Source organism: Phymastichus coffea, unplaced genomic scaffold (genome assembly GCF_024137745.1).
Source record: "Phymastichus coffea isolate CEN01 unplaced genomic scaffold, Cenicafe_Pcof_1.1 PCOF00081, whole genome shotgun sequence".
Lineage (NCBI taxonomy): Eukaryota > Metazoa > Arthropoda > Insecta > Hymenoptera > Eulophidae > Phymastichus > Phymastichus coffea.
The window spans coordinates 412,122-438,705 of record NW_026706892.1 but is presented as its reverse complement, the minus strand read 5'-3'; the positions used below and the strand labels follow the sequence as shown (position 1 = coordinate 438,705).

At 41.7% G+C, this 26,584-nt stretch overlaps 1 protein-coding gene across 3 annotated transcripts in view; it reads left to right on the top strand.

Moving 5' to 3' along the window:
• The first annotated feature begins 8,408 nt into the window (after positions 1-8,408).
• Positions 8,409-26,584, top strand: part of LOC131668616 (hemicentin-2) — a 153,653-nt gene continuing 135,477 nt past the window's right edge. For all 3 annotated transcript variants that reach the window (XM_058942944.1, XM_058942943.1, XM_058942942.1), the window contains exon 1: positions 8,409-9,311. In XM_058942944.1, the coding sequence (XP_058798927.1) occupies positions 9,221-9,311 (91 nt within the window). In that variant the 5' untranslated portion in view covers positions 8,409-9,220. The remainder of the gene's footprint in view (positions 9,312-26,584) is intronic.

Below are 26,584 nucleotides of genomic sequence, written 5' to 3'. Positions count from 1 at the left end.
AAATGTTAAAGAAGGACGCTGCAGGCCAACAAAAATGGCGAGTTGTTGTTGATTTTCGCAAGATAAATGAGCACACTCAGCAAGATAATTTTCCTCTGCCGCATATTGACGAAATAATCGAAAATATGAACGGAGCTCATTATTTCAGTGCTTTTGACGTGTACTCTGGATTCTACCACATCCTGATGGATCCACAATCAAAAAAATTAACGGCATTTTCCACTCCAGATGGTCACTTCCACTTTAAGAGAATGCCTATGGGTTTGAAGAACGCGCCCGCCACTTTCCAGCGAGCGATGAACTACATACTGCGCGGTTTGATAGGCAGAATCTGCTATGTATTTCTCGACGATATTATCATCTTTGGAAGAACTTTAGATGAACACAACGAAAGGCTAGGGACACTACTACATCGACTAAGGGAGTACGATTTGAAGCTACAGCCCGACAAATGTGAGTATCTACGTCCCGAGTTAGAGTACCTCGGACACGTAATAACAAAAGATGGGGTTAAGCCTAACCCGAACAAGATTCAAGCAGTCAGCGATTACAAGTCGCCTACCAACCCAACTGAAATAAAAAGCTTTCTTGGATTGTCTGGCTATTATCGGAAGTTCATTAAGGACTTCAGCAAAATTGCCAAACCAATGACAGATCTATTGAAGAAAGAGAGCGCATTTGCTTGGACTGAAATACAAGAGAGAAGCTTTCAGTGCTTGAAGGAGGCCCTGATAAAAGAACCTGTTCTAGCGTATCCTGATCACAACAAGATGTTTATCCTCTGTACGGACGCTAGCGGCAAAGGATTAGGTGCCGTACTCTCACAGATGCATGGCAAGTTTGAAAGACCATGCGCTTACGCTTCTAGGACACTGAATGACGCAGAAACGCGTTACAGTACTACAGAACGAGAAATGCTAGGTATAGTATGGGCAGTCAAGCATTTTAGGCATTTCTTATATGGTAAACGCTTCAAGATAATAACAGATCATAAACCTTTAAAATGGTTGATGAGCGTCAAAGACCCTTCATCCCGTTTAATGCGTTGGAGACTAAAGCTGGAGGAGTATGATTACGAGATCGAATACAAGAAAGGATCCGTAATAACTCATGCGGACGCGCTGTCACGGAAAGTATACGCCACACACACGCGCAGCGATGAAAATCAAGATTTTGAAGAATACCTGCATACCTATAGGAGCACCGTATTGCGGCCGATACGTGAAGTAATGCACACTAAGTTGACGACAGTTGTCATAGGAATCGATCACGACATCGTCATTAAAAACGACGATGAGCCATGTGTGGCTTTTAATAAATTAAAAGGTCACATCATTAGCCTCACTGCCCCTACGTGTTACGACTTATCCTTGCTAGATAATAACATTAAGTATATCGTTACCCGGATGTTAAAATACCTATACACCAGATTCAATGTACCTCATGAAGTCGTCCTGAAAACAACTACGACTACTGAGGTAAAATCGGAAGCGGAAAAGCTGGAGATTCTAAAGTTATATCACGGTCCGGAAAATGGTCACTTTGGCATTAATAAAACTTTCGATTCAATTTCGTCAAAGTACTTCTGGGCAAATTGCAGAAAGGATGTTGAGAGCTTTGTGAGGAAATGCAAGGATTGTCAAATAACGAAGCGAGCCCAATTTAACACACAGGCAGATGGTGTGCTGATACATCCTCCAAGATGCTTAGGCGAGAGGATTGCAATCGATCACGTCGGGCCATTACCAGCTTCTATAAACGGAAACCATTATATTCTCAGCATACAGGACCAATTGACTAAGTTCCTAACTCTTGTTCCGGTTAAAACTGTTAGCGGCCGCGAGACTGCCAATGCTTTACTCAACAACTACGTTTATTTATATGGTGCGCCCCAAGAAATAATCATGGATAATGCACCAGGTCTTCAGTCGGAAATTATGAAGATTTTCATCAAGCACCTCAAGATCAAGCCAATAATCATAGCTGCAGGACACCCTGCTTCTAATGGATCTTTAGAAAGAGCGCACGCCACCATAAAGGAGCAAATAAAAATATTGGTTGAAGATCATGTAGATACTTGGGACCGACAGCTGAATAAAATACAGTTCATATTCAACAACATGACGAATAACGGAACCGGCTACGCACCCATGGAAGCTATGTACTTCAGAAAAACCCATCTACAAACACATCTTCCTACTCTTCAACTGAAATCCCAGGACGCAGCTAGATATGTAGATGAATTTCAACGAAATCACCTAGATAAATTAAAAGACATAAGGTCGAATCTGCTTAGAAGCAAGACCCGATACGAACAAGAAGTGTCGCAACGAAGAAAGGGACCGACACCACTATATAAAGCAGGCGATAAAATCTTGGTGAAGAGTTTGAGAAAGACACCTTTATCCAACGTATGGGCAGGCCCATACTTAATCACACATATTAACACCGATACACACACATTAACATATAAGGTTAAGAACATCGAACATAAAAGGCATATTAATGATACAAAGCCTTTTGTGGAATAATTTTGTTTCCTCGGATACTCGTGGTACATCTTGCCAGTAAAGCCCGAGATAATTACCATCACATGTAACACTTTCAGTGACACCACCATATCCATCACACAAGCTTCGATATTGGAGATACACCCTCAATGTAGAGGTACATCACCAGACAGTATTTACTTGCCCAGGAGCCACATGAACGATACGATATCCAAGTCATATAAAATCAATGTGACATTCTCCAATATAGAGTTATCTTTGCTGAATTCAACAGAATTAAAAACGCCAATCTTGCATGGAAGGCACCTAGACTTAGTTACCATACACAATACCGCCCAAAAACTAGACGACCTAGTGGAAAATTTGGACATCATAGTAAAGGATCACAAACATCGTACCTGGATTAACACTGGATACAGCATATTGCAATACGCCGGATACACCTCATTAGGCATTATACTACTGACAATATTCTATAGACTTAATGTATTTAGCTACATCTTTGATCAAATTGTAAAGTTTTGTAAATGGCTCTGTTCGCCATGCACCAATATTTTTATAAATTGTACTTCACCGATAATACAACCAAGCGCTCCGATCTACCCCAACACGGTCTACTACGCCCCTCAACAATTGACGCCAACGATTCGACAAGTTTGCGACCCAGAGAGTCGTAAACTTTTCTGATGGGGGGAGGTGTCGGAGACCCCGCTGATGAGGAGTCGTAATAGCGATGCGTCGCTAATAGGAACTACCCAGGTTCCCATCCTAATTGCACTTTCTACTTTCTAATCCATTAGTTTTATTGCTGATCCTAATCCTCACTTTCTATTCCTAATTCCACTTTCTAATCCTGATTTATATCCCAAGGGCCTATAATTCATTTTTAGAAAGTGAAAGCATCACCTCTAATTGTAGAAAGTGCCTGCGTCACTTTCTCCTAATAGACGCCCTCAAACGGGTATATAAGGGCTGCGTTCCCTTAAGCGAGCAGTTCTGATTTTGTACCGAAGACGAGCAGTTCAGTCTGTTGAAATAAAACTATTTACTTAAACTCGTCGATTTACTTCTAACTCATCCGCTCCTCAATCCTACGGCCGCGTCACAAGAATTCCGCGATACGACAATCCACGATTCTTAGCAGAAAATCAAGTCTACTTTGATTCCCACTGCAAGCCGAAAAAATAGGATGCTCCTGTTGTCTGGCTGCAAGTAAAGTCGCTTTCGCAAAAAATAAAGTAAAATAAATAAACGAAAAAGAAAAAAGTACAATAATCGAGATTCTCTTTCGACGGGGCAGCGACGGGCGGCAGATGTATAGACGGAAGTGTACAAAGGTCGCGGGTATACGTAGGGATTTAGCATGAGAGGATGCGTCGGACCGTTGCCATAGTTACCCCCCGTCGCGTGTGATGTGTATGTATGTATGTATGTATAGGCCGCGGGCGAATTAAGAGTTTTCCCGAAGAGAGAGAGAGAGAGAGAGAGAGAGAGAGAGAGAGAGACCCTCGCTCTAATCACGAATCAGCCCTTAAAACCTACCATCAGCCGCTCGTTACGCGCGCGCATCAAAAGCGGAAATACCATCTTTGTAGCCTACGCACGACTTTTTCGCATCCACGCACACGTGTTCCAGATAGGTAAGTCCTTGTTGACCTGCTTTTTTTTCTCTCGCTTATCCTCCTCTCGCCGTGCGTTCGAGCTTGTGATTTTCGTCTTGTTTCCCGTTGGTTGCCGTTGCGGTTACGGTGTTCCCGCGCAATTTTTATGGACGCATTATGATTTGTCTACTTGCGAAAGGGAACGCGATTAAATGCATCTCGAGTGGAATAATTTACTCTCGAATGTCTCGAGACGCATACACACATCGCAGCATGAATTTAATGATGCATCCTTGAATAACGTTTGCGCCGAAGGGGTGTGACAATCAAGGATCCACTCAAAGAAGTATGCGCGAACTCTCTCTCTCGCGCTTTTGGCATCGGCGAGTTATTAACGTCTCCGCCTCCTTATAAAGTACTCAATTTCAGACTGCCACTATGCGAAGAAATATTAGCTGTGATATATAAGGTCGCTCTCGTACTACTGTACGTATACGTATCTATATATATTTAACGTGAAAACTCGCGAAGATGTTAATAACGCACGGGAGAGCAAAACTTCTCTTGGACCATTTTTGATTTTGGGACTGTTAATTACAGAACTTGAAATGTATTGTAGTCAGCGATGTTTTTTTAGTTGGTATATGAAATATGACGTGAAGTTTAATTTAGCAAAAGGATCTTTTATGTCTCTAGAAATAAGGTCAATCGAAATAGTTTACAAAAAAAAGATCGATATGAAGTTATTCAAATTAATCAAACATATATTGTACCATTCTCACAGCAAATTAGTAGAAGCGTCATTATTGGTTCTTTTATATGCGAATCAATATTGATATCATTGAAAAATCAAAGATAATTATATTTCTCTCTCTCTCTCTCTCTCTCTCTCTCTCTCTCTCTCTCTCTCTCTCTCTCTCGCGGTTTCCTGCGTAACTGTCGGGATTTCAAGTTAATGGAAAATGAATTCGTAATTATTTTTGTAAAGCAAAAAAACGTACCATTTCGTTATATGATTTTCGTGAACTAAAATTTAATTTGGCTGATATGTTCATTTCATTTGATGGATTGGAATAACGACGATTTAATAAAGTTCAAAATATTTCATAACTCAATTTAATATCCTCTATAGATCATACAAACGAAAGTACGAATGGAGTGAAGTTATCGATTAATTATGAACATCCGAAACAAAAATAAAAATCATGGCGACATGCTATTTTGACGTTAATATTGGAAAAAAACTTGAGGCAACTTTGAAACGTGAAAAACCGAACAAAGCCTAGTATACTCGTCTAAAGAATGACAATACTTAATCAAACGAAAACGGCGTCGATTAAAGTAGAGTTGGTATCGATAGAGCGTGACACTGCATTTAAATTTGCAAACAAATGCCAATTGCAAACAAAAATAGCGACGAAACTCTATTCGTCTGCGTCTATTGAAAAAAAAAAAGAAGAAAGTATTGTCAAACTCAGTCCATCCCCGTGGAAACTTGATCCAATTTGGACAGCAGTAGTAGCAGCGGGTGGCGGGCAAACATTCGCAGTCGATCCGAAAGCCTTAAAAGCAGATACTTCCTAATTCAGCGATTCAATCTAGTTTCGTCTTCTTCGCGTATCGGACTCCGATGTTGCTTCTTCTCTGTCCTTTTTTCTCTCTCTCTCTCTTTCTCTCGCATAAAATCCAGGCGCGAGCGAAAGCTTGTTTATATCGGCTCGTAAAACGCGAGTCGCGCCAACTTTTTTTTTCTGCCCCGAGCTAAGCGCAAGCACACCGATCGAAGTCTAAGAAGAGAGGAAAAAGTTGTGCTCTCCTCTTTCCTTCCTTTTTTTTATACGACGAGAGAGAGAGAGAGAGAGAGAGAGAGAGAGAAAGAGCAATGTCTGATCCCTGCGGCGGCTTCGCTCTTTTCCTCTATGCCTCAAATGTCGGGTCCAGCTGCGTTGCGTATTTCATATATCATTCCAGCGCGCGTCCTGCGGTGTACTTAAAAATGTCGAAATAGTCGGCGATAAATCCTTATGAATTTATCTCGCAAAGTGAGAGCGAAAAAGAGCATCTCTCTCTCTCTCTCTCTCTCATTCTCTCCCTCTAACTTCAGCTTTTTTTCATAATCTGGAGGAAGATTTTTTTCCGCAGCTCTGGGGAAAAGGTTTTTTTAAAACTTTATTGAAAATTTATGTTGTCGAAAAAGTAAAACCTGTATTCTCCTAGCAGATGCGTTTTTCACCAACGAAACTGTTGCGCGAATATGACTTGGATTCAATTTTTACATTTGCATACTGATACTTCTTAGTGAACAAGTTTAACAACGATATATTGCTTTACTGCCGTTGACAATTTTCAACGACAATCTATTCTAATAAACTTTATAAACAAGTTCTATCGATAAAATGTGACTACATAATTTTCCGATCCACGGTACACCTTATCTTTCGATTTACGTTCAGAAACATCATATTTCTACTTCCTTGCGAAGTTGTGTTAAACTTTTTTTTCGCAAACTAAAAGATCCAATCGTTTTCATGTAATAAAATTCAAACAATGGAATTGTAAAAAGAAGAAAAAAAAAGATCTTATAAACTTATCGTGCTAGAAAATGAAAAGAAAAACGAAACGAGGATAGTGTTTTGACTTCTACCTAACAAAAATCGAGAAAAAGGGCCTTGAAAGCTCGAGAGCCTATCAATTGGGCGTATCGCAGATTGAAAAGTTATCATCCAAAAACTTTGCCGTTTTCTTTTCTCGAACTAGTTTTTATCTCGACGCAAGAACTTCGCAGCGCCTACGAGTCCCTAGCAAAACATTTTGCTTACGGCACGGCAATAAAAATCAGCGCGAAAAAGCCGCGAGGATCGTTAACGGCAACGAGGCTGCCGCGACATATAGTATAATTTGTAGCCAAGCGAGAGGGATGGAACACGCGTTCGCGAGAGGGGGGTTCAAACCGAGCGAAAACACTGGGCGTCATTCCGGGTGCGTGCGAAGGGCATAAAGATAGGCGAGCGAGTTGTCGGCATCAAAATATCCGCGCGCTCGTAAAATAAACGCGCCCCTCCGAGAAATAGGATAAGGAGAGAAGGAGAGAAAGAGAGAGAGAGAGAGAGAGCAACTTTTGAAGTGTACCCTGGTGGGCAAGCAGTTAAATTTTCGGGCGAATTGTCTGCGCGCGATCGTAAATCCATTCCGCGGTGATTCCTTAATGTTTCTTAGAGCGACGACGTTTGACTTTGCTTGCGCTGAGTCGTAAGTTTAATTGCGTTTTAATTGGACCTGGCGATTTTCGGACGGCGCATGGACTTCCTCGCGCGCGAGTGGCGCTGCGCTATGTTGCTATATTTGCTTATAACGCGCGATTCAACTTTAACAACTTTGCCGCAGTTATTCGCGACGCTTTGTAGTTGAAAGTGACGTGATTATCGCGGAATTAACGAACGCTGTCCTCGGTACCTCGCACTGATCGACGCAGCCGACGTTTCACAATTAATTTTGTAAAAATTGGCGCATGTTAATTTGATCGTGAAGCTTCGTTTATTCTTGGCCTTTCTTTTCGTAATTCTTGCCCATGAAAATCATAGAACGTTTTCAGCTGCGCACCAAGGAGCGCGGAGTATTGCTGGAAGAGTTCGTTCTTTACAAGACAAATTGCCTCGCGTTTACCCCAACATTGCGCAAGTAATTCTTCGCTTCGCTGAAATAGCTTGTGTGTTCAAGCACAATAATATTTTTCGCCAGTACAATTAGAAAGGCGCGCAAATTTGAAACTGTTCGAATTGAAATCCCAACTGCACTTTTGCTGCGTATTACGTAACTCGGCGGGAGAGAGAGGCAACGAATCTCTGTAATTAACTCTTAAGATCGCTGACCTAATTAAACCAAAGTCAACTTTGACGCACGTCGCAGAGCTGCTCATCGAACTTGGCATGGAGCGAGAAAGAAATATTGCTCGCGCTGTCGAGAAAACTACCTCGTTCAAATAGAAAAACCCAATAAGCTCCCTCTCGCAAGAAAAGTCAAAAATCCAATCGCGCAACCCCTTTTCGCGCGAAAAACCGGAGCAAAGGGAAGGAAGGGCGGAAGAAGAACACGTAAGCCCCATCGCGGGCTTTATGTATATCGTTAGAGAGAGGCTTTGGCGGAAGAGCGGGGAAGAAAAGGCAAGTAAGATATTCGCCGGGGGAGCAGCGAGAAGAGGGGAGGATGCGCGGATGCTGGTGCGCTGGCGCTGTGCAGGCGGCGGCGGCGGCGGCGGCGGCGATGGTGCGGTACACACCAGTCGGCAGCAGTTCACGCCGCGAGTCGAGCCACATCGCCACGGGCCGCTTCGTCGTCGCGCGCCTTTCCTTTTTTTTACCCCGCCGTCGGCGCGAGTGTTGAAGCGGCTTTCTCCCTTTGGTCGAGCGTTCGACGCACCGCGATCGCTACTCCGCGACTCTCCTCCCTGACCCCACGGCCGAAAATTTTTTGTACTGCTCTGCAACGAAAAAAAGGGGTCGCGTACGCAAGCGACGTTCCGTGGGAATCCGTGTGCCACGGCGCACGGGGATTCTCTCGCTGTGAAAGGAAGAGAGAGAGAGAGAGAGAGAGAAAGAGAGCGAGAGAGAGAGAGAGAGAGAGAAAAAAATGTTCGAGTGAGTGAGTGAGTGTGCGCGTGGACGCGTGTGTGGCTATTGTAAACACGTGACATACAGTCGAGGGGAGGTCTGTGTAAACGAGTTGGAATCGATTTGCTGCGAGACGATGATTAATGTACCACGTGGAGGCGCGTGCAGCGGCGCCAGATGATGATGACGTTTTAACGGGCGTCGCTAACGCGCATCTCTCCCGAGTTCTCGAACGCTCGCCTCGGCAATCTGCCCACTTCGAAATCGAAAAGTGCTCCCGAACAATGCGCAGCCGATGATGGAAGACGAGAGGGCACAGGAGCGCGTCGTCGCGAGAAGAGCCGGTCGCAGGCAGCGGTGCGCCTAAGCCACCGCAAAGTGCGCGAGTGTTGGCGCAAGTCGGCGAGTATACAGTGATATTCGGAAGCAGCGAGGGACTATGTCGGATGAGCAGAAGCAACGATCAAGGTCGCCGACGTCGAGCAGCAGCAGCAGCTAAAGGATGGGGCGTAGCCTGCTGGTCGTCGTCAGTCTGCTGCTGGCGTTGCCGCTGCTGCTCATCGCCAGTGGCCTGCCCACCACCGCAGCCAGCCGTGAGTATCTTTCACTCGCCGAGCACGTCGTGCCGCTGCGTTGTTGTCCAAATATATAGGCGTACCCGCGCCTCTTGAATACACCATGCGGTTTCCACTCACCGTGGGGGCTCTAGCTCGATCCATTGTAGCTGTAACTTCGCCGAAAGTCGCGTGGCCTTGCCTACCCCCGCGAACTCCGTTTCATCCGCGCTGGATTTTTCTCTCTCTGTTTGTCTCTCTCTCTCTCTCTCTCTCTCTCTCTCACACATTCTCTTTCTCTCTTTGGGTTAGCGAGCAAAAGGTGTGCGCTCCTTTTTCTCGGAATGGATCATGCCGAGATTACGGTATGTCTTGGGATAGGGATGGCTTAATTTTTCATCTCTGGCCTGATTTCGGGGCCAAGACGCGACTACAAACTGCGTCTTTCTACTTTTCAAGGTTCTTTTCTTTTCTCCCGCACAAATCCCTGTGGTTTTAAATTGCAAGCTTCTATTTCACTTTATACTTCGCGGATGCTTTTTTTATCTTAAACTGGTACGATGGAACCAAATTGCGTTGATGAGAAAAAGCAATTGCCAGTTGCAGCGGAGTGCAGACTGTAAAATTGATCTGTCCGAAAAAATATTTGTTCGATTGACGAGGCATTTGATTGTCTTTTTCAGTTTTGTTTCTCGATGGTAATTTCGATGAAATACATACGCAGACAAGCGTTAATCCTTCGATTAAGAGTAAAAATGTCTTTATGACCGATTACTAAATTCTTTGGAGGAAAGCAATTTTCAGGGAATTAATGGTCACCTTACCTTCTATTCAGCGCACCAAAAATGTACAGACTCATGCGCGTGCGCAGCACGTGGTTGCATAGATTTACCAGTCCATAGAGCGACGTAATAAACATTCTATTTTCGTAGTATCTTTTTTTATTTTTAATGAGCGATGATATATTTGACAACTAGATATTTGTCACTATATTTGACACCACAATCAATCGAACAATATAATTTCTAAGGATAAATAAAGAAAAAAAAATACGAATATCTGTACCTCCGTAAGCAGATATACGCACGCCGTTAAAGTGGAAAAGTCGTTAGATAAGAAAATCAATAATCCATCCAGTCAAGGAGAATATCGATAATAAGGCAAGACAACACATGCCGATAAAGGGACAGTTTTACTTTGCTCCGCCTCGGGCTTGTCTCCTACTACGTGTGTATATATATATTATACAAAGCAAACACGCCGTTAGTCGCTCTTTCGCTTCATTCATAAATTCATGCAATCGACAAATGGTCGTGTAAATATTTACACTTCAATTGATCCGAATATGTATATATTCAACGGAGACTAAAAGTTCTAATCTTTAACAAAAATCACAGGGTTTATTAATTAACTTATACGGCTGAGAGTAGACGTTCCCGATGCATTGCACTGCGCTTTTTCCTTTTCCTTTTTTTTCTGTTAAACGACGCGGAGTCAATTAGCCGTCTACAAACGCGCTGTCCTATAGTCTTTTATTTTTTAGTGTTTCAATGAGAGCTTCATTTCTGATTAAAATTATACAAAAGACCGCTCCGTTTTATACAAATGCGCCGACTCTCTCTCTCTCTCTCTCTCTCTCTCTCTCTCTCTCTTTGCATTATGACGATGAGATAGAAATTAATTATCTCCGCTGTGGCGTAAATAATCGACACACCTACACGCACTCGCTTCGCCGGAAAGTCATGAATTCGCTTGTGCAGCCTCATTATTTTCCATTGTTGTCTTTTACGCGTGATACCGAAAAACGCACCAACTGTTTTTATGAATCGAGCACTGTAGTAATCTCGTTCGAATATACAGCACAAGCTAGCTGCTGTGCACAACGGGAATGTTTCATTCCCTGCAATTAATCAATATTAAGCACAACTTTCATTTGCCAAGTCAAGGAGGCACTTTGAAGCTTGCGCGTGCGCTCTCTCTCTCTCTCATTCTCTCTTTAATTAGATTACATGCGCATTCGACAGTAATTGCAAAACGATGAGGCATTGCCGTTAGTGCGTTGCATTCTTTCATTTAACCTCGACTTTTGCTTGCAGCGTTTATTGGGTCGTAAAACGACACATTTGACGTATGAACAACAGCCAAAAAGTACATAAGCCTTTTGGAATAAGCTTCTCCGAAGCTTTCGAGAATTCGAAGACACAAGTGACGTAACGAAGTGTAATTGTCATTTAATAAAACGACTTACAGAGGCGCATGGGGAACGCGGCAATTTATCACTCGCACGGCTTTCTATTGGCTGACGCGGCGGGCACGTCACTATCAATTTAGCTACGATTTTTCATCCGCTCTGGAATGTTGACGGTTTGTTGTAATGGCCGGTATCAACGTTATCTTTTGCGCGGCTTAACGAGCGAAGATTTTTTGATTGGCGACGATTTTCATACACTGCGAATTACTCGATTGACCTTATTTCTCGATACGAGATTGCTATGTGCGTCGTTGTGTACAACTTGCAAATTTTTATATTTCTTTTTTGATTAATTACCTATAGTTAGTCGTTATAGGAGTATAACAATAATGTTTCGATAATAAAGCTGCAGAAATGGTTTTTATGTTGACAATGTGTTACCGAGTAGAATAAGAAATTCAAACAAAAATAGTTCGCTTGGCATTTCGGCGATACAACGCAATGCACCATCTAACCGACAGTCCTCGAACTATTATTAGAATAACTTGTTCACCGCATTCAAATCCTCGACAGACACTACAATCGAAGCCACGGCAGAACCCAAACTTAATCAGTAAGTAACAAGTAGCATACTGATAGAAACTCGAGACAGTTCTCTCTCTCTCTCTCTCTCTCTCTCTCTCTCTCTCTCTCTCTCTTTCTCCTATGTCATGTCATGTAAAGCATTTCCCAAGTATATGAGTTCAGGTAATGTCAGCTTCAAAAAAAGAAGAAATTGAAATGATCCTCGCGGCTGCATTTTAAAAGGAATATCCGCTTTCCAAGTCACCGTTGACTGAAATGTTTATTCGGGTTGAAAATGTTTATCCGCCAGAGATATCGCCGCTAAAAGCTTTTCAAGAGAGCAATACTGCGCTGGACATGCTCACGGGGGGGGAAGGCCAATGACCGAACGACCGACGCGCACGGATGCCTTCTCTCGCTATTTTTCTCATCAGCGCTGGACGCATAGTAGTAGTGCATAAAATTATCGCACGAGCGCGCTCATACCGCAAGTCTGCTGGCGACGTGCGGCCTTTTCCCCTTCTGCTGTCCTCTCGCTCTCGAGAGAAAGAGAGAGAAACTACAACGAAGTGTACAAGCCCCCTCGTAACAATGAGACTTGCACCCCTTTCTCTCTCTTCTTCTTTTCTAAACACGAAAGAGAGTCCACTGACCTATTTCCGGGCACCTACCACTCTCTACCGAAAAAAAAGTCTTTTTACCTTTGTGACAATCCGTCGCGCGCGCGGCGTATATCGACTTTTATTGGAGAGCGTCAGAGAGAAAAAAGAAAGCAAAATAAGAGTTTATAGGTTGTCTCTCGCGTGTGAGAGCTTTCGAGAGAGAGAGAGAGAGAGAGAGAGAGAGAGACAAGCGGTGCTTTACGAACGACTGACGAAGTTTGGCTTTCTCTCTCTATTCGCAGTTGCCCCGAGTGAAAGCGCTTTAGGAGGCACTCATCCCGACGCGAGCGTCGGCATCGGCCCTCTTACATCATTTAGGCCCCATTTACCTATGTCGCATTATGCCAAACATATGTTATGCTGCGCTACCTCTCTCTCTCTCTTTTTCTCTATGTCGCGCAACTAAACCCTCTCTGACTTCTGCTATCTCTCTTTTTTGTAGATAGAGGAATATGAGAGTGACTGCATTGCTTTTACGTTTTTTAGATTATTACTTTTTGTGAGCTTTCAGTGGCATATACGGAGTAGAAAAAAGCTAAATGATATTATGTAGCTTTGAGATCGGTTTTTTCTCCTTTTTTTATTGACTGAATGCTCACGCGTGATTAAATTTCTGGGAAATTACGACTATTTTGCGAAAAAAGAAACTTTGATTAACGATTTTGTAAGTCGTATCAGTCGTATAAAATTCTCTTTATCGTTTAGGACAAACAGCAGGTAAAAAATAAAATCAATATAAATATTCAATTCGACAGGGACGACAGCAGCAGCGACGTCGCGCGTACGGCGGCTGTAAAATGTCGAAGAGGCACGCACGCGTTTTCCTTTTTTCTATTCTTTTATTTTCCATTTCTTTTTTGTTATTCTTCGTGGAGTCATACGTAAATTCAGTTTGATGCGGCTCAGGCGTTGTATAAACACAGGGTAGAAAAATGCATCGGAACGTCGCGTATGCGCAAACAATTTCAAAATTGAGTAATCGGAATGCATTGGCCGTTACTACTGTACAATTTTTTTGTAGTTGCGCGCAGACAATGCCGAGGGAGAGAACGAGAGAGAAAGCCAACAACGAATTCAACAATATTTTACTTTATGCTGTCGTGTCTGAACGAACTTTACGAGTGGGGGAGGCAATAAAACTAGCGTATAAATTTTCTTTCGTGGACTCTTGACGTTATATTGCTCGCGCTTGCGCGCACACGCGCACATACACGCGCGCGCCCGCGAAGCTTCTTGCAAAATGTCCACGCGCGCATTGATTGCAAGCTAAACGGAAAAGGATTCGTGCAAAATGAGCGCGTGCGCAAATGATATTTATCCTGGAGCCGAGTCAAAAGTCGTAACGACTTGACTCGGGTAATCCTGTACAACGCCGTTTTACTTTTTTTTCGGGGGGGAGGGGGAGAACCAAAAAAGAGGCCTTCCGCTTCCGGTATTTATTGACCTCTCTGCATAGAACAAACCTAAATCCCAGATACAGAGCAAGCGAGAGCGGGGGAGAGGAAAAACTTGAAAAACTGCCAATACAAGCGCTGCATCTAAAAGTCGACGACGCTGCCTGCTGCCGCTGGTGGCGGCATCAGATATGCAAGGGATAAAAAGAAAGCCGTTTCACTTCGTTAGCTACTTCTCTCCGCTTTTCGTGTTCTTTTTCTTCCCTCACCCTTGGCGGGTCAGCTATGGAAAAACAAGAGAGCTCTCGGTGCCGAACCGCCAAATTAAACTCTGAAAAATTCAGCTCTGCAACAGTGGCGCAGTCGTTAATGCGAAAGCGGACTATGAACTGATTAGATTCGCGAGCAGAAGAAAAGGGCCCTGCACGCGCGCGCGTACGAGGAAAAACTTGGTTTTTGGTCACTTCGCCTTTATCTCTTGTCTCCCACTACGGTTTTCCACTTCGTTTGCCGTCTCGCTTTTTTTTCTCCCGGTTCCTTTCCGCGAAATACGCCCTTTTCTAAGCGTGTCCAGTTTGCTGGAAATTATTCGACTCTTCCTACGAGAGAAACGTACGTGAATGGCGAGGTTCAACCATGAAAAACGACTGTGCGATTTCTTTTTTCATCGACCTCCCTGTTTTGTTGGCTTGCAATTGAATGTACGTTCTTTTTCCTGGAAATGAAATTGCGAAGGGTTCGATGAAATTTCGCAGACTGCGAACTACGGGTTGTCTCGCAAGGGGGGCTGGGGGCATCGTCCGCGGCGCGAAGAAACAAACGGAAACGGTTTTTCGACTGACTCATTATTAGAGAGAGACGATCGAGAGTATTAATAAGCGCCAGCCTGCATCAATTTTCATACACGCGCGTGGGGGTGAGCGTTGATATTTGGCGCGCTTGCCATCGGTGCATTAATGCGTTTATTTTCGCTTAACGCGTTTACACGCTCGCTTTATTCGCCAATTTTTTCCGCTTTCAAGGGACCTGGGGTGGATGCAACTGCAGCTGGAAAATAGCGCAGCAACGCTCGGCTGACGGCCCGAAAATTGCATCGGCTGCCGGATTTGTTTTTAATAAAGGCGCGCAACGCGCGTATGGTCATCGAAGCGTTTCAGGTGTTATTCGTCGCTGTTGGCAGAATTCCACCAGGAGGTATTGCGAAGAATTTCCGAATGCAAATATGTTTACGTTAATTACGGTTAAGTAAAATGAAGTTACATGCTTATGTATTGCTTTTCTACGTTGAGTTTTGATGACACACACTTTTACTGTTAGTGATACATCCAAGAGTTGATGTATTTTTGATATTATTCGTAAATTTTCGAATATTGCAGAATTGTAAATTTTTTCTGTGCTTTTGATAAACACGGAAAAATATAATAGCTTCGACAATTACCACCTTTCCAGTTATATTTCTCTCGATTATTTTGAAAAGTGAAAACAATTCCATATATGATACAAACTAAAAACTTTTTATTACGTTTCGAAGGTCAGGCTGCAGATACATCAATCAGTTTTGCAATAGCCCCTAAATAACATGGCAGCGTGACAATATTCACGATGTGTTCGATATATTCGAAATCACTTTTTTCAGATTTGTCAAATGAAAGTGGCGGACAATTGAGAACGTGCGCGAGAACGAATGTACGCGGCCGAATCAACAAACAGAAAAACCAAATGAAAGAACTTTCCTCTCTAAATAGCATGTAACATTGCCCACGGTGATTGGGATGTCATGATTCCACGTCTAAATACGATTAGTTCGACGGCAGTTCTTGTGGCATTAATGGCGGTTGATTAATTGACAGAATAATTAATCTGTCAGTGTCCTCTGGGATTATTGGACTACATTTTCATACGGTACATAATCCTTTATGCAATTGTAATTTAATCATGCTGATAATTGATATATTGTTGGTTAGATGTTCTATAATGTTGTAAACTGCAACAAAATAATAGCTATAAACAATTTTTTTATATTCTATCTTAAACATTTTCTTTTCATTTATTAATCTTTACTCAAATAAAGGCAACGAATTATTATTCGTCATCCACAGAAACATGCATAATTTCATCAATTAATCTAATATCTTTTCTCAGATATAATTACAACTTCTTATAGCTCATTTTATTTACCCCCGGAGCGCGAATTTTTATTTAATGTATTTATTCACAAATCGTGCATTTCACAGCTACATGAGAAAAGTAACTTATTTTTATTCAATTTCATTGTAGGTTAAGATTTATAGAATAAGAATTTAATTTGTACATTCAAAAATATATTTAGTCAAAATTATATCAACCTTTTGGGAGTGTAATCAACATATAAATTAGACAAGAACTTTTAAGATCAATATCATCCAAATTATGCGTTCCCAATAATTACAGATTAATTTCTTTTGACATGGTTTCACATAACTTACAAATATTAATATAGATTTAGTATTACTGCGTTTGAGACATAAGTCAAAGTACTTCACTTACCATATCAATTTAACAACCAACGAGAATTTTTAGATGGGATAATTTTCTCGGTGATTTCAACTTATTTCAAGTTTAACTATCTGTAGTATAAACAAGGTTTTAGAGCTTCTATGGATGGTTGCTCTACCCTGTGGTTTAAATGTCTTGACTTGCATTGTGTCAGACTTTTAAAAAGCAGTATTCTGTTTTATAAGAGCAGAGTTGGCAATTTGGAATGTCAAAGAAATCAGGGAATTGTTAGGAAAATTTGTCCACCTTGCAAAAAGTCGTGGAATGTTATGAAAGTTATATAAATGTCTGGTAAAACGAGATCAATCTTGATTTACTTCTCCTAAATATTTTTTCGTAATCATAAGCTTATAGGGTTAAGTTTAAAAAGACGGTTGCAACAACTTGATTGTACTATTAACCGTAAACACTCTTCGTGCATTTGGATAAAACAATCAGTAAAAAAATCAAGCTTTGCACTGTTTTAAAAGCAGACTGACGCTTAAGAGTCTCCGCTAGCGTCGGATATTTGTTGCTTTTTATTATTTATTACAAAAAATCATGAAATTTATTTTAAATTCATAAAAAAGTTATATAATGTCAGGGAAATATTTTAGAAAACAAATGTAGCAACCCTGAAGACATATGAGGGCAATTGTTTTCTTGTTGCGAGGGGTGATAGTGTTGATAATTATTCGAAAGCATTGAGCGTTTACAATGAAAATCTTCAATTGACTATGTAAATCGAGACCAATAATACGACGAGATAATAATAACATTACCACAAATTGGTATCAAAGTAGCATGTATTCTGGTTGATTTATATCTTTCAGTTCATATCATTCACTTTCGCAAAAAAGAGCTATTGATTATGGATTCGTATACAGAGCAAATAAACTGTCACATGTTTGTTTTACCGACGACAATATTAGTCTTGTTAAAAAATGACTACTTGACAATGTTTATCCATGTAGAGTTATTGATGCAATATGAAATAGAATTTTGCATACTAACAATTCAGATAATGTTTTTCTCACCGGCAATGGCGATAGTTTGCAACCAACGAATATAAGAAAACCAATAATTGTTTTGTCTTATATTATAGGGCTTATTAGTTATAAACTGAAATTCATTTTACACGTAATAACTATAGAAATATTAGATAATTATACATTCATGAATTTCAATATAAATAAGTATCAGAAAAATCTAATTTGATAAAGTAAAAATAATTGATAAGGAAGAGTATCAATCGATACGAATGTTCATAGAGATATTATAAATTGAGAAGCGCACAATACGAAGAGATTGTGCGAAACTCAACTTAAAAACTATTTATAAAACATCCGTAGCTATTATACGTAAAAAAATTGCAATAATAATACCAGTGAAACCATATAATTTGCGAGTTCGATAAAACGAAGCGACTTGATTCGCTTGTCTGTTGTTATCGCACCTTCTTCGATTTCTTTTCCCGTTCTTCTTGTCTCCTTAGCCATTGTACTCTATACAAACACCACCCGTGTTACCTTGATCTATTCATTGTTTAATGTAACAATGAGAGAATATCAGCCGGGGAAATTCCCTGGATTACAATTGTGTGCAATAAATGTAATCGGACAATGATAATTTGTTATTCTGTATACGTTGTAACTGAACGAGAATAGGCTATATATTTAAGTATTTAATTGGACATTTTTTAAGGTGAATATTGTTATAATAATGGTGGGGTACTTGTTTGGGGATTATCATGGTTAAATTGTAAAATAAATTTTGGATGTTGTACGTTTTTAGAGTCTTGATAAGGAAAATTTTATTACATATCCGAAACGTTGGCGATGTAATTTTTGCTAATTCTGCTCGAAAGAATCTTCGGGTGTATCAGTTTAAAATTTATACGTGATCAGTTCGGTTAAATTTTGAAAGTTTAAAATTGGTTTCCTATCTAAAAATATAAGAAATTAAGTAAATAATGTGGTCACTAAATATACGATTAAATTAAAGGAACAAATACGAAAATCACTTCCAAGATTCCAAAATTGTTCCGAAAACGACGTAAGAGAAAATGAATTACATTTGTTGGAACATGCCGCTCGATTTTGCAAAAAAATCAACATTTCGCATCCTCCTTGTCCCGACGCTTATGACACATTGTCAAATGCGTAGAAAAACCCGAAGGCATCCCCAGAGCGCGTAAAAAAGTGAAGTAGCACATAATCAAGCGTCGCGGCGTGGGCACTCGTTTATTTTTCACAAGAGGTTTGGTATGGTTGTGGAGGGACGAGGGCGAGATTTATGTATTTTCGAGGACAGCAAGTGCTGGCTGTACTATACTCGCGCTATCTGCTTTACGACTCAGCAGATGAGCGAAATGGCTTTCTCCCCGCGGGAGATTTTCGCCCGTCACCGAGCAATCGCTTTTTGCTCATCCGCTCCGCCTTCTCTCGGCGCTTTTTGCGCATGCATGCTATACTTGCAAGCTGTTTTCCAAAGTGTATATGCGTGTATTGCTGCAACTGTGATTGCGTTTTTTTGTGGGGGGAGGGAGGGGGGCCTCTTTGTCTAGTGCTTTGCGCCCACTCACAATGCGATGAGGAGGATACTGTATTTCGAAAATTTGAGCGAGTTGGTGTTTCTGATTGTTCGTGGTGTACGTGAACATCTGAAAGGGAATGGAATTGAAAATTTAGAAGGATAACTGAAGATTGGATAGATGAATAAACGTAGTTTATAATGTAATAGTATGTATGAATAATCACATTTATTAAATGCAATCTATTAAACCCTCGCTAATTTACAACTACTATTACAAATCGAACGCTTTGCAATTTCTCAAATTAATTTACTTACTTAAATTGATCGTTAGCACATAACCGTCTGCTGCACTTTCGAGAATATACCGATGAATTTGATAATAGGACGTTCAAAATAACGTTGGGCATTTGGCCGCCGCCAGAAACTTGATTACATCTGTGCAGCGGTCTTTTTGAAATGAATCGGAAATTTTTCCCGAGATCTTTAGATTTGCCTCCCCTACGTCCTATTTCTCTCAGGGGCTGTTCACGCTTTATTATACACGCCGGCCATATTATGCGTAACCGCGAGCATCTGTCGCCTCATACGCTCGGCTTTATTTGCGCGGGATAGATTTCGGCTGTAGCCAAAACGTTACGTCGATGTTAATTAAATTGGAATGCCTGAAAGTTTGTCTTATGAAAGTATTTTCGAAAATGTTTAACGCATTTTGAAGCTCTGCGTAATCATTACCGAAACTTTCAAGTGCCATTAGGTACAGTTTCGTAAGAGGGGGAACTTTAAATTAATATTGATCGGGAGATAAGCTACCAGCTAGAGTTTAATGTTCGTTTTCGATGAACAATTCCAATGCGATCGATAATTTCATGCTCGAGATTCGAGCGATTGGAATGACATTGTTCGCGAGCACAATTTGACAATGAGTATAATTTCGCCAAGCGACTGGTCGAAAGAAACTGAAGTTAAAGTAAACTTCCCATTGCAAACAGCATTCACTTCGGAAGGGAGAAAATAAAACACTCGAAACAGGTTCCATGCCCAATTGAACTTATAAAGCAAGTCGGAAAATCTCTTGATCCGCGTTGTTACTTAGTCCTGCGGCGGAGAGGTGTACTAGCGCAGCACTCGAGAAGTTTATACACGCGGGGTTCTAACGAAGTGAAGTGAAGTGGCAAAACTTATTGTCGGACCTCGTAGAACTCGGTATATGTTCGTTCGAAGTTTCATTTGCAAGTTTATTAATGTACGAGTTTTGGATGCTTTATATGACTGACGGAGCGGCTAGTGTTTCTCACTCGAGTGAGTTTCGCATCTGCAGTAGCCAACGTATATACGTACACCAAAACCTTCGAGTATAGTTATTGTTTGTTATAGGTTTCGTCCCAACTACTACTGGCTTTGCGCTAATTGGCACCTCTTCCTTTTGTTTGGTCCGGTAACGCCGAGAGAGTGAGAGAGAGAGAGAGAGAGAGAACCAACAAAACACTTTCGACACTCGACTGAACTATGGACCTATTCGCTGGCCTTTATGTCAGCTCTGATCGTTATACTACGCCGCGCCTACGTATGTATATTCATTTTACAGTGCAATCAGATTGTATAAAACGCAGTTGCAAAGTTTACATTGTACTTGTAAATCACAGCTAGAATGCAAGTCAGCGAAAAGGCGTTTGGCCTAAAGCGGCCGGTTCTAAAAATAAACATCGTGCTCAGAAGACTGCGTGTAATTGCAGTTTTTCTACGCGCATTCTAATTAAAATTGTTATTTCCATCGCTATAAAGTAATGCGCATGAATAAATCTGCATGAAATTATATATACACGGGCGCACGTGCTCGTCCCTCCCCCCTCCACAACCGAGCCTTTTTCCTCGTGTAATCGAGGAGCTTATAACCCGCGAATGTTTAAAAACTTTGTGCCATATAAGCGGAACGACAAGTATTGTGATCGCAGTCCTTCGCATACAATACATATATTTCCATCATCACGACAGATGCGTGGACACGTATGTCTGCCGTGAGAACAAAGCAGGGGAGAAGACGAAAAATTGATGCTTCCTTGTTCCGTTGTCAATGAAAAGAAAGAAGGTCTTGTTGGCAAAAAAGGAGAATGTTGGGACGCGAAGACGGGGAGGAGGACGACCATCCCCGTATATATCCGACGTAATGACACGCGCCACGCCGCCGCACGGCCAGAAGCCAAGAATCGACGCCACTATCGTTATGTTTACGCTCGGACGAATCCACACAATCGCTCTTCTCATTTCTAGCTATATAACACGGCTGATGCGCTCGTAGGAATTTCGCGTCGCTGACGCTTTAGCCGCTGCCTGTTGTAAAATACTTTTCTTCGCGAAAAAAAAATTTTTTAACTGCTTTTTCACACTCTGTTTATTCGACTATCGAACTTTCGCGCATGAAATAAAAAGAAAAAATAGAGAAGGGAGGAATTTTTTTTCATTTTATAGAAAGGCTTTTCGTGTTTTGGCAGCCGGTGTGTGCGGAGACGGACTCTTGCTCGAGCGATCTCGATTGTTTCTAATTCGAGATTTTTTTTTATTGGAGGTGAACATTTTTTCTGGTTTGCTGGGATATTGAAAAAATTAAGGTTTTGGACTGAACGCGAGGTTAATGGAAGGTTCGCGTTCGGTAGCAATTTGATCAATTATCTAGGAATTTGATAACAGAATTTGAGAGTTGCAACACTCACACTGTCAAATGTGTATGTATCGAAAATAGTATCACTTCTGAATGAAGTATGATGTGTTTTTGTAAACCACGGCGAACATGTAAACTGCATTTGAGTTACAAGTGTATTCAATCCATGTCAGTTATTTATTTTTCATTTATTATCGAATCAATCCTGCTGGTTGAATCGTTTACCCATCTATCGACACTGAAGAATAAACTTTTGGAATGTCAGGCGATCAGTCAAAAAGTAATTCGTCAAGAGAGTCTGAGAGAATTTAATATCAGACCTTTGACAGTTGTCGCCGTCTGCAAGATGAATTTGATTACCGGCTGACGCGACCCTCCTCTTTCATACAGCAACAGCTACGTAATTAATGTGATTCGGCCGGATGTGAACGATCATGAAATTTCTTTTATACGTGCTCTTACTACACCACTATCTCTTTTCTTTTGTGCATTTAATACTGCGTGCACTAAACTAGGATACGTTTTTATTTTCACGTTATGGATTGTTTGTGTATGCCAGCCTGCTGAATCGAAATATATGGTTGCCAAAGTTAATGTTCTCCATACGGTGTGCACGTGGATTATTTATATCTGTCGCTACGTTCTTTTTGGTCGACAATTTCTAGCGGAGAAAAAAGTTTGTTAACTTCCGTGCGCTTGCTGAATTTTATAGGAAGGAATTTTTCGACTCGGCTGATATAATTCGGGTCGGACTGTTGTATATGAGTCATAGAATAGGTAAAAAAATGTTTGATTTACATTTGTGCGTAAAATGAAATTACGCTTTAGTAATGTGGGTTTATGTATGTTTATTTCATAGATGACGTATTTTATTCTCAGATATGATTGTAACTTTTTGAATCTTGTTTTATTCGCCGAGAGAGGGTGGAACGCCTTTTCATATTTTCATTTGCAAAATGCTTCTTTTAACGATATAAGTCCTCATCGATTTAAGTGTGCGAGAAAATGTCGCAGACCTATCAACTAAACGGAAGAGCCGAACGTTTCGTCCCAGATTTACGCGCCGGATTTAATTAATTCAGTATGGCTTAGACGGGTAGATCCTGCCATAGATGCCGTCACGACATCGAAATAAAGTTACCCTAATTATCATTTTCGTGATTCAAGAGCGAAATCAAGAATAAAAGGAAAAGAATAAGAGACGTAAATCAAGTCTCTGAAAATTTTACTCTTCGTTTCACAATCAAAAAGTACGAGAATTGAATCCAACACCGAGGAAACAAACTTATTTAATTAGACTTAATTGTAATATTATCCAACATACCTCAAACGAACCCCCTGACAAGATAAAATCTTGTTTCAAATAAATTTGTCGTTGCTCAATGTTCAGCCAACGCGGATTCTCTCTCGGAGAGTGTTTAACATGCAAAATGGTAATTCAATCCGCAAACAAAGACTTGCTCGCTGCAAACGCGCGTAGGTATCTGAAAATTTAATCCAACCTTTCTCTCTCTCTCTCTCTCTCTTTCTCTCTCTTTTTTCTACTCGTCGGTACACGCGCTAACTAAACTAATCAATGTTTCAGAATAGCAACGCGCAAACAACAAGGAAACAAACTCGCGAGGGAGAGCGAGGCAAGTCGCTGATCATCCGCGAATAACTAAGCAAACTTCGCCCTCTCTCGGCGAGAGAGAGAGAGAGAGAGAGAGAAACACGTTTCTTTTGCCTTTTTATTTCTCGCGGAAATATGACTTGCGCGAGAGAGATAACAAGCGTCGTCTATCGCTTTTCATCACGCGCGCGTCGTTTTGCAGCACAGCTCCTTTTAATCCACGACAGGCGAGGCGAAATAAAAGGGGATAAAAAATTGCTGTCTAGTCGTCGCAGTGAGCGATGAAAGGGAAAGAGCTTTCTAGTCCGATCGCGCTTGGCGGCAGTCCGTTTCGAGGTATTTACCCTAATTGTAATTGCCGAGCTTCAAACTTGGTCTCTCGAAGGACGAGGAGAGAGAACGCTGATTGAGGCTGTCTCTGCAGTCTCGTTTTTGCATGCAGTCTCGCGGATAAACAGCAACGTTGACGTGCCCGCACGTACGATTATTAACGCAACAGCGGGCAGCAACTGGATCGACAATTTGTCGGCGTGATCCTCGTCTGTGTAGACAGAGAGTAGTGCGTTTCGGATCCGCGATGGACTACTACATTAATTCCGAAGCAGATAATCAACAAGCGGCAGTTAGTACATGTACATTGTGCGTGTACGGATCGACTAGCTCACAACCCGCAGGCTACGTCGTCTTACGCTCGAGATTCCTCTACGAAGCATGTAGCTCACTTTGTTGTTAGATTGCTTATTAAGCAGTGACCCGTTACTTACGACTACTAGCTGGCTCATCCATATCCCTCCAAGCTTCTGCGCCCACGAATAATATTTGCATTTTGATTATACGCGTAGCCATGGGAAAACTTTGCTCTTGCAGCTCGATGCAGATGCCTCGAAACGAACCAGTCCACGAGATTTTCAGAAGAGTCAAAGGTAAATTTCGCGTTGGCTTCCGGTTTTCGAGAACAAACAGACCGATTTGCTCGCGCTGTAAAAAAGAAACTTTATCGCCGGAGTGTCGTTGTCTAACAGCGGCAGAGTTTCGCCATAACAGGATAGAAACATTTAATCCCCGAAAGAAAAAAGGGCGATCCCATTTCTATTAAGCGTGCTTTGCTCCCTCGGCCTTCGCGCGCGCGTCTAGCGAACTTGGGTGCTGAAATTTCGGTCGGCAATAAAAAACTTCATAACGCTCGCGCGAGAAAGTTTCAGCGCGTCGTCGTTGTCGTCGTTCTCGCCGTCGACGCAAAGAAAAGAGACAAGTGCAGCGGCTCGAGAAAGAAGGATTATATACGCGTGCGCGCGTATAAGAAACAAGAAGAGAACGTGTGTTTGAAACCGAGCGTAAAATAATTGCTCGTCCGGTCCTTAATGAGAGCTTTATGGAAATTTCTGGTATAACGATGTCGCCTTCGCCTTTTCCGCGACAAATTGTCGCGGCGGTAGCGCGCCAACAAACACCACCACCATGCCATGGATTTGCATTTAGAGAAGCATCGTCGTGCTTCCTTCGTCATCGATTTTTTCCAAGTGAGCGCGGCCGTGAAAGTGCAATCCCAGCAGCTTCTTTTCCGGTTTCGTCTTTTTTTCTTCCTTTTGATTTGCCGCGCGAGGAAGGAAGGTGGTTGCAATTACGGATTTGCCAGCGGCGCGCTGCCGAAAACCGATGTGTCGAAGAGGACTGTGCCCTTATTTTTATCACCGCGAGATACGGGCACTTACGTCGACGCAGCGGGTAACATCTCTTTGCTATCTTCTGGGCGAACCTGGATTTTCGACGCTGCCTCTGTGAATCCTTAACCAGATGAGAATTTATGCCACTAAGACCATTTCTTATTTTTTTTTTTCACTCTTTTTTACTTTTTGGCGAATGGCTCTCTTGCAACTTTCGCAGTTTATAGCGAATCATCTCATATAACCTCGCTTTTGTCCGCTGCGACAATAGTACATTAAAAAGTAATTAGAAAAAGAGAAATAATAAATGATCTATTGTTGAGATGAGCACTTTGTTCCTTTTCAACTCCGTTTTAATTGCTTGGGTCGGCGAGCAGCTGCACCGATAAAAAATAATCTGTCAACAAAGGAAGGAGCAATTTATTCAGTGAAGAAGAAATTTTCTTAACGAAGAGGAGGCTTAGCTTTTCAATGAAGATATTATTTTCCACAAAGTAAACCATTCCGTTCGATTTATTATTTCCTCGTCGATAGGAAAAATATCGCTGGCAAAAAGCAAAGTGAAATTAACTTTCAATAACTTCCGCGTGAATTTACCGGCGCGTGGGGGCAATTTGCGTATAAATAAAATCACCGTTCGGGACTGGGTAAAGAAACCAACGGCTAATAGTTATTGCACGCAAAGCAATGTCCAGTCAAAGGCCACTCGAAAATAAAACTTTTTCGCGGTCGTTGCGCCTAAATATAATTACCGCGTGAAAAAAAAAAGCGGTGGCGGCGTTGGACGCGAAGCTCTTTGCCGGTGAATGCCGAAGATAAATACAGTGAAATGATTTGTAGCACGAACCAGCGTGACCAATTGAATCGCGCGGCGCGAGGCTGTACTATCTGTAAACGATAGCTCGGCGCGTTTTCTTCGATATGATTTGGCAAATCCCAGTTGGAGATTAGACTCGAAGCTGCTTGTTTCATTTGAAAAGCGAACGATCGATCACCGAGACTCGTTGCCGATCAATTACTTCTTTTGCAGGGACTTTCCCCTTTGAATTTTTCGACGTGGCCGCGTGATCGATTCGCGACATTGTCCAGCGAGCGTCAAACTTTTTGCCCGGGCTGCAAGCTATGTTCGACGCGCGTGTTAACCTAAAGAGTATGCGGTATTAAATTCAATTCACGATTGACGTTGGTACATTGGTGGCAATACAGAAATAAACGTTAATTCTCTTCTCTCTGTCTTGCTCGCTTCTGAAATATCAATTGCTGGAAATATAATTATAACACGGCCCGATAATACTTGTATGATAAGCTGAATTCAAGCTGTCTCCGAGAATAAATTGACTCTGTTAAATCCTTAAATTGTAAGTTGCTAGTGCATTAGATGTCCGTTTACGGCGATGTTTAATCATCCTTTTTCGAATTTTCATCCCTCTCCGTCTAGTTAGTGCGCAGTGCCTCACATACCTTTTTTTCTTCCCCCGTAACGTATATACGCACACATTCATGCGTTAACGTAGTTTGCC